This window comes from Hypanus sabinus, chromosome 9 (genome assembly GCF_030144855.1).
Source record: "Hypanus sabinus isolate sHypSab1 chromosome 9, sHypSab1.hap1, whole genome shotgun sequence".
Classification (NCBI taxonomy): domain Eukaryota; kingdom Metazoa; phylum Chordata; class Chondrichthyes; order Myliobatiformes; family Dasyatidae; genus Hypanus; species Hypanus sabinus.
Window position 1 is genome coordinate 125184213 of NC_082714.1, and position 14712 is coordinate 125198924.

A 14712-nucleotide genomic window follows, 5' to 3' on the forward strand; every position below is an offset into this window, starting at 1 on the left:
CTTCCTACAACCATGCTGAGCTTGTCATTTTCATCAAATTTGCATCCAACTTCCACCCTGCTATTTTGGTCTATCTCTGACACTTCTCCCCTTAATTTCAATCTCTCTGTGACAGGCTGTCTAGTGATATCTTTTATAAACCTACCAACTCTCATAGCTATCTTGACTTCCCACCCTGTAACTTATAAAAATGCTATTCATTTTTTTCTTTTTTTGGTAATTTATTTTTTATTGACGTTCATCATCAAACATTACCATAAGATGTGTTTCAGATATTGTACATACATATCATATAGTCATATATGACACAAATCTCCACTTAATATTTATCTGAGGTATACACTTATAGAAAAGAGGAAAGTAGGGAGTGATCCTATTTTTACAACATATTAGTTGATTTTTGAGGATAAAATCAGACCTATGAGGTGTTATGTAGTTAAACCATTTTTCCCAGTATGAGTCAAATTGTTCCAACTTACGATTAACAGATGTTGGTATCTTGTCCATTTTGTAAATTTCCATTGTAATTTCCATCCATGCATTTAAGGCTGGCCTCTCCTGTGATAACCATTTCCTAGTAAGAGTCTTTTTACCAGCCACCAGCCGTATATACATTAAATATTTATCTCTTTTCAACCATTCTTGAGATATATACCCAAAATATATGGTCTTACTTTCTAAGGGTATTTCACATTTAAAGACGTCTTATAGGGCATTGTGTATTCCACTCCAACAGCCTTTGATAATGGAGCATTCCCAGAAAATATGATAATGGTTTGTATTTTGATTTCCACAATATCTCCAACTAACAGGGAGCTCTATCATAATGGGATTTCTGAGAGAGTGTAATAAAATATCTTATCAAGTTTTTCCATCCGAACTCCATTTCTGTGAACTGCTATGCTTCCATTGATACCTCCATATTATTGTCCATTCTTCCTCAGATATAATTATCCCCCCATCCTTCTCCAATTTTGTTTTAATGTATGAAGTAGAATGTGTCTTAAGATTTGACAAACCCTAAGAGATGCTTGAAATGATTCTACTACCATTATCTGAGTTACATACTTTTCTAAATAGCTCTATCAAACATGCTCTTGCCTTGGTTACATTTTAACCGTCCTATTAACATATTGTTGCATCTGTAAATACCAATGAAAATCTTATTTTTCTAATAAGTATTTCTCTTTAAACATTTCAAAACTGAACAGTGTTCATTCTTTCATTATATTGCCAAGAACAGTTATTCCTTTAGCTGTCCAGGCCTTAGATTTAGCATCCAGTTTATTTGGTGTAAAATCCGAGTCATATGCACACCACTTAAGAAATGCAACTCATTTTTTTTCATTTCTTTTGTCTACATCTGTTCTCAGGGTGAGGCTTTCCATCCTAGAACATCTGAGATGTCCTCCTTGCTTAAAGAACAAGGTTTTCCTTCAACCATCATAGATGCTGCCCTCCCCGCTATCTACCCCATAAGCCTCTGTATCCAGTACTTAATTCTCCATTACTTCCACTATCTACAGTGGGATCCTTCCACTAACCACATCTTTTTGTTTCTCCCCTCCATCCCACTCCCAGGCTCAGCTTTCCATATGGGTCAATATGACTTTCTTGTCCATTCATCCTTCCCCACTCATGTGCCTCCTGGCACTTAACTCTGTAAGCAGCACAGGTGCCACATGTTCCCCTATACCTCCCCATCACCACCATTCAGGACTCCAATCAGTCCTTCCAGATGAGATGACAATTCACCTGCAAGACAGTCTGGATCATCTACAGTATCTGGGTTCCTGTTGCACCCTCCTCTACTTCAGCGAGATTTGAAATAAATTGGGGTCTGGTTCATTGAGTGCTGCCTGCCACAAAAGCAGGGATTTCCTAATGGGCACCTATTTAAATTTGATTTCCTATTTCCATTCTGACATGCTGGTACATTGCCTCTACTGCCGCGATGAGGCCACATTCTGGTCGGAGGAGCAACACCTCATGTTTCGTCTGAGTAACTTCTAAACTGATGGCATGAACATTGATTTCTTTAACATCCAGTAATTTCTCCCCCCATCCCTTCTCTGTTTTTCCATTCCCCAAAATGTCTCACTTCTTTCCCTTTCTCTTCTCCTCAGCAGCTCATCGCCTCCCTCTGATGCTCCTCCTCCTTACCTTTCATCTATGGTTCACTATTGCCTCATATCAGATTCCTGTTTCTTCTGCCCTTTACCTCCTCCACCTATCATCTTCCATCTTCTTGCTTTTCCCCCTCCCCATTTTCTTGTTTTGGCTTCTGCCCCCTTCCTTTTCAATCTTGATGAAGGGTCTTGGCCCAAAATGTTGATTGTGTCATTCCCTTCCGCAGGTGCTGCCTGACACCAGCATTTTGTGTTGCTGAATATACTTAAAGGCAAAAGCTTTGAAATTCAATGCAATACTTTTCAAAATCACACAAATGACATTTAGTTATTTTTGGGGTGGAACTTGATAGTGATCATTTCTGGGTTGAATTACATTACATGTACTTTGGAAATTTAACTAGGTCATGGACTTCCAAATCAATTGTCATTTGTGTACTTTGCCTGGGAAATTATGTCTCATCCTGTCCACAACTGAAGTTGGAATATTCCAGAAGCAATGGTCCCTCTGTAGTAATGGAAGTTGATCAGATGTGACTGAAGAGGACCTCCAGGTGCTGGGAATGTTGACTCATGAAGGCTTTCTTAATTAGTTGCCAGTTTTCCTCTGGCTCAACATATCCCCCATATAGTGTTTGGATTTCCAACAATGACTGCCTAATCCTGAAGGTTTCTATTCCTCGAATGTTGACATCCATGCTCCCATAAACTATGAAAATGCCATATGTTCCTAGATGTATTCAAGACTTTCCTTTACACATTCCTTCCACCATGGATGAGCTTCCAGCACTCTGGGGCCTGACAATATTGCTACTCTAGTATCGAGGGCCAAAAGCACCAGAACAAATGGCATTCTCATCAGGCTAAGTATGTCACTGCCATGAAGGCCTTAGTGGCAATGGGATAATCACTCAGAGACATACCATCCATCATAAAGTGTGAATTAATTAATTTCTACCAATTATTAGTTCATCACCTCTAAAGTTTTTTTTCCTGAGGAACCTTGATTGAGTAAGCCATGCAGTAAGGTTAAAATATCTTCTCTCACTCATCAGAAAACAAATGGAATGATAGACAGTCAAGCAATTTCTATTCACCACTAACCAATGGCCTTGGAAACAATGAAAAGACCTTGGAGTGATCATGTTTATTGCTGTATAATATCCAGAATTCAGACCTATTAATCCAGAGTCATAAAAAAATGTGTGGCCATGAAATTGGCCAAATAATGGAAGCAAATGTGTCCACTTCACATGCTCTGGCCAATGTTTGATTTCAGAGAGATCTCTTGAAATATCCCAACAAGGCAGTTTGCTCAGAGACAATTAGTAACCAGTGTTAAATGTTTGCCAGGGTCAAAAAGAAGCTATTCCTCAGATAATTGAATGCAGCTCAGGAGACTATATAAACTTTCTTAATTTTTAACAATCTGAATTCTTCGCTAACTTAGTCTGTCTTTTTTTGTTGGAAAGATATGCTGAAGGTCATGAACCAGCGGAATGGGTGACTGTAGATTCAGAAACTGGTGTTGTCACAGCAGTAAAAGAATTGGATCGAGAATCCCCTTACGTGAATAACAGTGTTTACATATTTACAGTGTATGCAATTGAACTTGGTAAGTCTTTTCTGGATATTATTTATTTACAACTCACTTGCTTGAATATGAACAAATAGAACATAGACATTGGCATCTGTTTATGCACATTTTTTAATTAAACTATCAAAACATGGCAGGCTCTCTCTCAGTTTCTCCATGTTGTTACAAACCATTTATTTCCAAAGAGAATTTGTATTACCATTTCATTTTGGTATTGATTGCATCTCTTCCTACTCTAGGTGAGAATCCCATAACAGGAACTGGCACAATGTCTATTATCCTGTCAGACATTAATGATAATCTGCCATATCTGAAAACTGAATATGAAGACATGTGTGATGATGGAGAAGTTCAATTTATAACTGTTGCAGCAAATGATCAGGACCTAGAGCCCTTCAGTGGTCCCTTTACATTTGAATTGTTGGACAATGAACAAAATATAAAGAAATACTGGAAATTAGGTGAACCGACAGGTATGCATCAATAATGTGTTTTCTTTAAATGTAATAAATGAAAAAATAACTTAAAGCAAAAAAACCTACAAATACTCTATACCTTAGGTAAAAATGTGTGAACTGTCAAATTAATATTTCGATCTTCTAGCAATAATATTCTGTTGATGAAATATTTACTATGACATGCAGTGAAAAGCAAAGACCATCTTGAGCAATTACACTCTGTCAATCTTCATTGGCTGTATAAGGATGGCATTTAATTGAAAAGTTAACTTTCAAGAGTACAGGAAGGTCTCTCAAAATGAATGCTGGCTATCAGGGGAAAAGGTAGTGAAATAATGAGAGGTTGATACTTGTCATTATTGTCATTATTTTTCCTCTCAGAATATTCATTATATTTGATTTTTTTACAACAACTGTGTTGTAATGATAGTGTGCAATGTTATTATCTGTAAGTACCCTACTGTTGTTCTCATTTGTTTTGCTAGATACTACTGTTCAGCTCCACAGAATAAGTATTGTTCCCGTTGGAAATTACAGCATACCTTTCAAAATCCGAGATAGGCAAGGAATTTCCAAGGAAAGTTCACTAAATTTATATGTTTGCCATTGCACCGATGGGAAAACATGTCCTGCTCCAAAGCCTGCAACATCCTTCTTGGGCAAGGCTGCAACTGGTCTTCTCCTTGCTGGTTTATTATTTTTAATTTGTAAGTATACCCAAACTCAAAATATCTATATCAGCTGTTTTCAGTTGAACATGTTGCATTATTTCATGGTTTGATGCTATTTTGAAAAAGTTATATATTTAAGGATAGGTCAGCATGATTTAATAGAGACATATGAGACTGCAGATAATGGAATCTGGAACAGAAAAAAACCGAGAAGGAGCTCAGCTGGTCATGTAGCATCTGTGGGGGATGAGGAATTGCCAACATTTTAGTTCTACCCCTTATGTTGCTGAACCTGCTGAATTCCTCCAGCAGTTTGCTACTTGCTCTAGTAGAATTTAATTTTACATTCAAAGCCACATATTGTTAAAATACTTGAATGCATTCCATTATTAAAAGCAACTTTAACTGATTTTTCAAAAATTTGCATTGAAAATTTGAAGAAATTAAAAAATGTGGAAAATACTTGGTGGATCATTGAGAGTTTGTTGAGAAAAAGCAGTTAATATTTTAAGACCATTAGACAAAGGAGCAGAAGTCAGCCATTCGGCCCATCAAGTCTGCTCCACCATTTCATCATGAGCTGATCCAATCTCCCCTTTAGTCCCATTCCCCTGCCTTCTCACCATAACCTTTGATGCCTTGACTACTCAGGTGCCTATCAATCTCTGCCTTAAATACATCCAATGACCCGGCCTCCACTGCTGCCTGTGGCAATAAATTCCACAGATTCACCACCCTCTGGTTAAAAAAGTGTTTTTGCATCTCTGTTCTGAATGGGTGCCCTGCAATCCTCAAGTCATGTCCTCTCGTTATAGACTCCCCCACCATGGGAAACAACTTTGTCACATCCACTCTGTCCATGCTTTTCAACTTTCGAAATGTTTCTATGAGGTCCCCCCTCATTCTTCCAAACTCCAAGGAGTACAGTCCAAGAGTGGTCAAACATTCCTCATATGTTAACCCTCTCATTCCTGGAATCATTCTAGTGAATCTTCTCTGAACCCTCTCCAATGTCAGCACATCCTTTCTTAAATAAGGAGCCCAAAACTGCACACAGTATTCCAGGTGAGGTCTTACCAGTGCCTTATAGAGCCTCAACATCACATCCCTGCTCCTATACTCTATTCCTCTAGAAATGAATACCAACATTGCATTCGCCTTCTTCATCACCGACTCAACCTGGGGTTTAACCTTAAGGGTATCCTGCATGAGAACTCCCAAGTCCCATTGCATCTCAGAACTTTGAATTCTCTTCCCATTTAAATAATAGTCTGCCCGTTTATTTTTTCTACTAAAGTGCATGACCGTACACTTTCCGACACCGTGATTCATTTACCATTTCTTTGCCCATTCCCCCAATCTATCCAAGTCTCTTTGCAGACTCCCTGTTTCCTCAGCACTACCGGCCCCTCCACCTATTTTTGTATCATCAGCAAACTTAGCCACAAAGCCATCTATTCCATAATCCAAATAGTTGATATACAACATTAAAAGCAGCAGCCCCAACACGGACCCCTGTGGAACACCACTGGTAACCGGCAGCCAACCTGAACGGGATCCCTTTATTCGCACTCTCTGTTTCCTGCCAATCAACCAACGCTCTATCCACATATGTAACTTCCCTGTAATTCCACGGGCTCTTATCTGGTTTAGCAGCCTCATGTGCAGCACTTTGTCAAAGGCCTTCTGAAAATCCAAATACACAACATCCACTACATCTCCCTTGTCTAGCCTACTTGTAATTTCCTCAAAAAATTGCACTAGGTTTGTCAGGCAGTATTTTCCTTTATGGAAACCATGCTGAGTTCTGCCTCTAGGTACTCCGTAACCTCATCCTTGACAATCAACTTCAACAACTTCCCAACCACCTATGTCAAACTACCAGGTCTATAATTTCCTTTTTGCTTCCTTGACCTCTTCTTAAATAGCGGAGTGACATTTGCAATCTTCCAGTCCTCTGGAACCAGGCCAGAATCTATCAACTTTTGAAAGATCATTGCTAATGCCTCCGTAATCTCCACTGCTACTTCCTTCAGAACACGAGGGTGCATTCCATCTGGTCCAGGAGATTTATCTACCCTTAGACTATTCAGCTTCCTGAGTACTTTCTCTGTTGTAATTGTGACTGCCTATATTTCTCTTCTCTGACATGCTTGGATGTCCGGTATATTGCTGAAGTCTTCCTCAGTAAGGACTAATGCAAAATACTCATTCAGTTCCTCTGCCATCTCCTTATCTCCCATTACAATTTCTCCAGCATCATTTTCTATTGGTCCTATATCTAGTCTCACCTGTCCTTTACTCTTTATAAACTTGAAAAAGCTTTTAGTATTGTCTTTGATATTATTTGCTAGCTTCCTTTCATAGTTCATCTTTTCCCTCTTAATGACCTTCTTAGTTTCCTTTTTTAAGCTTTTAAAAATCCAATCCTCTGTCTTCCCACTAAGTTTTGCTTCCTTGTATGCCCTCTGCTTTGCTTTTACTTTGGCTTTGACTTCTCTTCTCAGCCACAATTGCATCCTTTTTCCATTCAAAAATTTCTTCTTCTTTGGAATATATCTGTTTTGCACCTTCCTCACTTCTCACATAAACACCAGCCACTGCTGCTCTGCCATCCTTCCTGCTAGTGTCCCTTTCCAGTCAATCTTGGCCAGTTCCTCTCTCATGTCACTGTAATTTCCTTTACTCCACTGAAATACCGACACATCGGATTTCAGCTTCTCTTTCTCAAATTTCACAGTGAACTCAATCATGATGTGATCACTGCCTCCTAAGGGTTCCTTCACTTCCATCTCTCTAATCACCTCTGGTTCATTACACAATACCCAATCCAGTACAGCCAATCCTCTGGTGGGCTCAACAACAAGCTGTTCTAAAAAGCCATCTCATAGACATTCTACAAATTCTCTTTCTTGAGATCCAGTGCCAATCTGATATTCCCAATCCACTCACATGTTAAAATCCCCTACAATTATTATAACACTGCCCTTCTGGAAAGCCTTTTCTATTTCCTGTTGTAATTTGTAATCCACATCACTGCAGCTATTTTGAGGCCTGTAGATAACTGCCATCAGGGTCTTTTTACCCCTGCGATTTCTTAGCTCAACCCATAAAGATTCTGTACCTTCCGATCCTATGCCAACTCTTTCTAATGATTTAATATAATTTCTTACCATTAAAGCCATGCCACTCCCTCTAGCTAACTGCCTATCCTTCCGATACACCATGTATCCTTGGACGTTCAGCTCCCAGAGACATGCATCCTTTAGCCATGTCTCAGTGATGGCCATAATATCATACCTGCCAGTCTGTAACTGTACAACAAGATCATCCACCTTATTCCTTATGCTGCATGCATTTAAGTATAACACCTTAAGTCCAGTATTTGGTACGTTTTGCATTGATTGCACAGCAACTTTATTGCACAAACTCATCCCAATGGCTGCAAATTTGCTTCATCACCTGCCTGTCCTTCCTGACATCCTTACTGCTCACTACCTTAGATCTATTTCTGTTTTTCCTCTCCTCTGCTCCATCATTCCGGTTCCCGCAACATCAAACAGCTTCTATCAGAACTAGAAAAGTGAGAATACTAGCAACTGTTAGCTTGTAGGGAATTGGAGAAAGCAAAGTGGATGTCAGTGAAAGGTGAAAACCAAGTTTGTCCAGCTAACACAGGTAGTGTTGGTACTGTAGCTGAAGATATTTTCTGACAAAAGTACTGTGGCTGTTGAAGTGAGGTTTGCTCAATAAATTTTCAAGATAAAGAAGAGAAACAGAAGCCATTGAGGATTAGCATCATAAAAGAGACAAATGGAGATCCCATCAGAAATAGGAATAGAGTATCTTCAAGACTAAATATTTTCAGCATTTTCTGGTTTTGTTTTAGATTCTCAGCATCTTAAGTTGTTTGGTGAGGAAATTGGATTAGAATTATTTATGAATAAATTGGTTGTAAAGCTCTGTAGCGTTCTCGCTCGGGTGTAACTGAAACACCGAATTAAACGCCGAGATAAACCACAGTCAATGAAACAAGGTCGCAGTAAGATTAACCATTTACTGTTCACTCTTCACATTAACATATGGTGAAAACTGTTGACAAAACAATACAAGATTGATACAGTATTTGTTCCTTTCTTGATATCACATTTCCATTGTAAATACTTCTAGAAGTAACTATAACTACATTACATTAAGGTGCAGTATACAGGGAGAGTTTACCTACGCCATTGGCTACTTTAAATACACTTCAATGCAAACTATCCGCAACTCTTTAACTAACGAAAACATAAACATTATCGACCGTCGTTACTTTTAACAGGATCGGCGTTAACATCTTAGTTCAACGTATTGATTATCTATTAACTTACAGCATTGCTCTCACTGTGATTTCTAATGCTTGCAAAACAACTTCTGCTCGGGTCTGCCTCGTGCGAGCCCCCGCCCTTGCATCGATCTCAAACCGGTATTTTCCCACAAGACACGGCGAAACCGGATGTGACATCATCACATGCTGATATATTTTACACGCAATGAATATACTTTAAACACTTCTAATTCTAACTAGAAAATACTAACAAATGAATTACTAAGCGAAAATATTATAAACTAAATAACTGCCATAAAGGCAACGTAAGCTCGGTTATTGAATGTTTGTGGGACAAATAGCTGAATTTCCATAGACATTGGATCATTGGCTATTGGTATATTGACATACCCTGGTAAATGATGGGGACAGGAAGTGCCAAGCTTTTACTGTCGAGGAAGAAATCTGCATCGCATTTTGCAAGGAAAAGAGTATTTGCCCCACTCAAGGCAAAACCATTGAGCATTATGATGGCATCTCCCTTCAGAGGAACTTCTGCTTCAGTGGAATTAGAACTAACGCTAGCCAACAGCAAATACCATTTGTTCCTGGTTTGCATGTTGTGAGAAAGTTTGTTAAATAAAACTATGATACAACCTGTTTATGCAATTAAACCTCCAGCTAAAAACACACAGCAGGTCAGAAGAGAAATGGAATTAATGCTTCACGTCAAAGGTCATCTGGCAGAAATACGAGAGTGAAAAACAAGTTAGTTTTAGCTTACAGTGAAGGTGGGGAAGAGTAATCACTTCTGATAGGGCAAGGCCAGATGATCTTGACATTAATGGAGACATGGCAACTCTTCACCTAAATAAAAAATTGAGATAAGGAGCACTTACAGGTCACATCAATATACTTTCTGGCCACGGAAGTTCCTAAATAGCTGTCATTAATGCCAGAAATACAGCAAGGCATTTACTAGCACTGAGGCCCTATAAACAGCAAGAGTAAAATGATCAAGAAATCTGTGTTTGGCACGTTGCTTGATGGATGAATATTGTCCAGGACACCAGGAAAGACATAGTGCCATGAATTTCCATCTGAGAGAGCAATAGGGGAGCAGGTTTAAAATCCTATCTGCCAATGCAGCAATTCCTCAGTAATAATGGAAAGTAAAAAAAAATATGTGGATGGGAGTCAAGGTCTGGTGAGATTTTGGGAAGATGGGTAGTGAGGGTTTAGTGTCTAGCCTGTTGAGCAAAGCAATATCTTTTCTGAGGTAAGCTTTGCTGGAAACTATGCTAGTTTTTTTAAAGGAGAGCCGTATTCACACTCAAATGAAATGCAGAAATTTCTGCCTAAGGGAAGACTTTCAACACTTCAAATATTTAAATTAATAGCTTTACTAGCAGGTTTTCACAATGCATGGAATTTACCTTGATTTATGCTGTCAAACAGAATAGGGAGTTTTACTGAACTTCATTCTTATGAAAAGTAAGATCATAAATTTTGGATTTATGCTTCTATTTACCATAAGTTGGAATGAGTGCAAATACTGCCTTAGATCTGAACAAAATATCGTCTCTGAAAATGCTCAATGAAGCTGTATGTTTTACATTACATATTTTAAGCACTTAAAAAGTTAGGTACATCAACAATAAAAAAAGTTCAATTCAGATCTTTTGTTCTTGAGGTAAACTATATCCATCTAATAAACAAGGAAGTGTGTATTCCAACAATGTACTACAGGAAGTAAACAGCCAATTGACCAAAAGATTACAAGATATAGGAGCAAAAGTAGGCCATTCGGCCCACTGAGTCTGTTCCGCCATTCAGTCATGGGCTGATCCAATTCTTCCAGTCATCCCCACTCCCCTGCTTTCTCCCCATACTCTTTGATGCCCTGGCTAATCAAGAACCTATCTATCTCTGCTTTAACTGCACCCAATGACTTGGCCTCCACAGCTGCTCATGGCAACAAGTTCCACAGATTTACCCCTCTCTGACTGAAGTAATTTCTCTGCATCTTTGTTCTAAATGGACGTCTTTCAATCCTGAAGTTGGACCCTCTTGTCCCGGACTCCCCTACCATGGGAAAAAACTTTGCCATATCTAATCTGTTCAGGCCTTTTAACATTCGGAATGTTTCTGTGAGATCCCCCCTCATTCTCCTGAACTGCAAGGAATACAGCCCAAGAGCTGCTAGACGTTCCCCATATGGTAACTTTTTCATTCCTGGAATAATTCTCATGAATCTTCTTTAAATCCTCTCTAATGTCAGTATATCCATTCTAAAATAAGGAGCCCAAAACTGCATACAACTTCCCAACCACTAATGTCAGGCTAACAGGTTTATCATTTCCTTTCTGCTGCCTCCCATCCTTCCTAAATAGTGGAGCAACATTTGCAACTTCCCAGTCATCCAGTTCAGTGCCAGAATCTACTGATTCTTGAAAGATCATCGTTAATGCCTCCACAATCTCTCTAGCTACTTCCTTCAGAACCCGAAGGTGCATTCCATCAGGTCCTGGAGATTTATCCACCCTCAGACCATTAAGCTTCCCGAACATTTTCTTAGTCGTAATTTTCACTGCACAAACTTCACCTCCCTGACACTCTTGAATGTCCGGTATACAGCAGATGTCTTCCACTGTGATGACTGATGCAAAATATGCATTCAGTTCCTCTACCATCTCTGCATCTCTCATTACAATATCTCCAGTGTCATTTTCTATTGGTCCTATATCTACCCTCAACTCCCTTTTACCCTTTATATACTTAAAAAAACTTTGAGCATCTTTTTTGATATTAGTTGCTCGCTTCCTTTCATAATTCATCTTTTCCTTCCTAATGACCTTTTTAATTTCCTTCTGCAAGTTTTTATTAGCTTCCAAATCCTCTATCTTCCAACCAGCTTTGGCTTTCTTGTATGCCCTCTCTTTTGCTTTTACTTTGGCTTTGACTTCACTTGTCAGCCACAGTAGTGTCCTTCTTCCATTCAAAAATTTCTTCTTATTTTGAATATGTTTGTCTTGCACTTCCCTCATTTTTTGCCGAAATTCCAGCCATTGCTGCTCTGCTGTCCTTCCTGCCAGTGTCTCTTTCCAGTCAACTTCGACCAGTTCCCCTCTCATGCCATTGTAATTTCCTTTTATTCCACTGAAATACTGACACATTGGCATTCAGTTTCTCCTTCTCAAATTTCAAAGTGAACTCAATCATATTGTGATCACTGTTTCCTAAGGGTTCCTTAACCCTAAGCTCTCTTATTACCTCCGGATCATTGCACAAACACCCATTCCAGCACAGACGATCCCCTAGTAGGTTCAACAACAAACTGATCTGAAAAGTCATCCCTGAGACATTTTACAAATTCTCTCTCTTGAGGTGCAGTACTAGCTTGGTTTTCCCAATCCACTTTCATGTTAAAATCTCCAACGATTATCATGACACTGTGCTTTTGACATGCCTCTTCCATCTCCTGCAGTCATTTGTAATCCACATCCTGGTTGCTGTTTGGAGGCCTGTATACAACTGCCATTAGGGGCCTTTTACAAGCTGAATTTCCATTCCCCATATTCAAAAAAATACTGATTGTTTTAACATTGCAAACACAAGGAAATCTGCAGATGCTGGAAATTCAAGCAAAACATACAAAATGTTGGTGGAATACAATAGACCAGGCAGCAGCTATAGGAAGAAGTACAGTCGCTGTTTTGGGCCGAGACCCTTCGTCAAGTCCCGAAACGTTGACTGTACTTCTTCCTATAGATGCTGCCTGGTCTGTTGCATTCCAACAGCATTTTGTGTGTGTTGATTGTTTTAACGTACTGTTACTGTTACAATACATTCCATTTGATTACGGAACAAAGTTCTTTGTTGTAGTTTACACCTTAAAATATTTGAATGTGCTTTATCATGCTACTGTTATTTAATTGTTAAATATAGAACATAGAACGTTAACAGGTACAGCACAGGATCAGGCCATTCAGGCCCACAATGTTGTGCTGAACCAGCTGAAAGCCAAATCAAAAACACCCAACACTAATCCCTCCTACCTATACCATATCCATATCCCTCCATCTTCCTTAAATACATGTGACTTTCCAAACGTCTCTTAAAAAGCCTCTAATGTATTTGCATCCATAACTTCACCAGGCAGTGCATTCCAGGCATCCACCACTCTCTGAGTAAAAAAGTTACCTCTCCAATCCACCTTGAACTTGCCACCTCTCATCTTCAATTATTGTTTGCCTCTCATAATCTTATAAACCTCTATCAGATCTCTTCTCCGATTCTGATGGGCCAGAGAGAACAGCACAAGTTTGTCCAATCTGTTGTGATAGCACATCCCTCTGAACTAGGCAACATCCTGGTAAACCTCTTCTGCACCCTCTCCAAAGCTTCAATAGCCTTTCAACTGTGGGGCAACTAGAACTGTACACAATACTCCAGATTTGGCCCAACCAGCATTTTATATACTTGCTGCATAACCTCCTGACTTTTCAACTTAATGCCTCAACTAATAAGAGCAAATATTCAATAAGCCTTCTAATCACCTTATCAACCCGTGTAGCCACTTTCAAGCAGCTATGAATTTCAATCCCAAGATCTCTCTGCTCAGTAAAACTGTTAAGGATCTTGTTGTTAACAATGTATTGTCTCCTTGAACTTGCCCTACCGGGGTGCAACACTCACATTTATCTCGGTTAAACTCCAACTGCCATTTCTCATCCCATTTGCAACTGATCTATGTTGTGCTGTATCCTTTGCCAGTCATCTACACTATCCAAAACTCCACCAATCTTGGTGTCATCTACAAATTTACTAACCCACCCATCTACCTTTTCATCCAGGTTATTTATATACATTACAAACAGCAGAGGTCCCAGCACAGATCCCTGTAAAACTCCACTAATTACAGACCTCCAACTCAAATAAGTACGTTCAACCACTTAGGCATCTGTTAGTCTTGGTGAGACCATGGATTTGTGCCTTGGAAGGTTTCCAGGGCACAGGCCTGGGCAGGGTTGTATGGGAGACCGGCAGATGCCCAAGCTGCAAGCCTTCCCCTCTCCACGCCACCGATGTTGTCCAAGGGAAGGGCACTAGGACCCAAGTAGGTTGGCACTGATGTCGTTGCAGAGCAATGTGTTGTTAAGTGCCTTGCTTAAGGACACAACACGCTGCCTTAGCTGAGGCTCAAACCAGTGACCTTCAGATTCCTAGTCTGATGCCTTATCCACTAGGCCACAAGCCATCATAACCACTACCCTCTGTCTTTTATGCACACACCAGTTCTGAATCTCCTTATCCCTTTCCTTGGTGATATGGAATACTCATTAAGTTCTCTGTATTCAAGCAAATGTTATTCCCTTTATCTTTGAGTGGTCTCACACTCTCCCTAGTTATCCTCTTGCTTTTGCTGTATGCATGGAATGCCCTGGGATTCACCTTGGTCCTAATTGCCAAAGATTTTTCAGAGCCCCTCCTGTCTTTCCTAATTCCCTTCTTTAGTTCATTTCTGGCTTGCTTATATTCCTCATGTGTG

The 14712-nt window shown here is 39.5% G+C and overlaps 1 protein-coding gene across 1 annotated transcript in view; it reads left to right on the plus strand.

Annotated features, from left to right (window-relative positions):
• The window catches only part of LOC132400118 (cadherin-like protein 26), a 45975-nt gene that overhangs the window by 12287 nt on the left and 18976 nt on the right, over positions 1-14712 (plus strand). The window contains exons 7-9 of the mRNA XM_059981192.1: positions 3602-3744; positions 3966-4199; positions 4670-4891. Coding sequence (XP_059837175.1) covers positions 3602-3744; positions 3966-4199; positions 4670-4891 — 599 coding nt within the window. The remainder of the gene's footprint in view (positions 1-3601; positions 3745-3965; positions 4200-4669; positions 4892-14712) is intronic.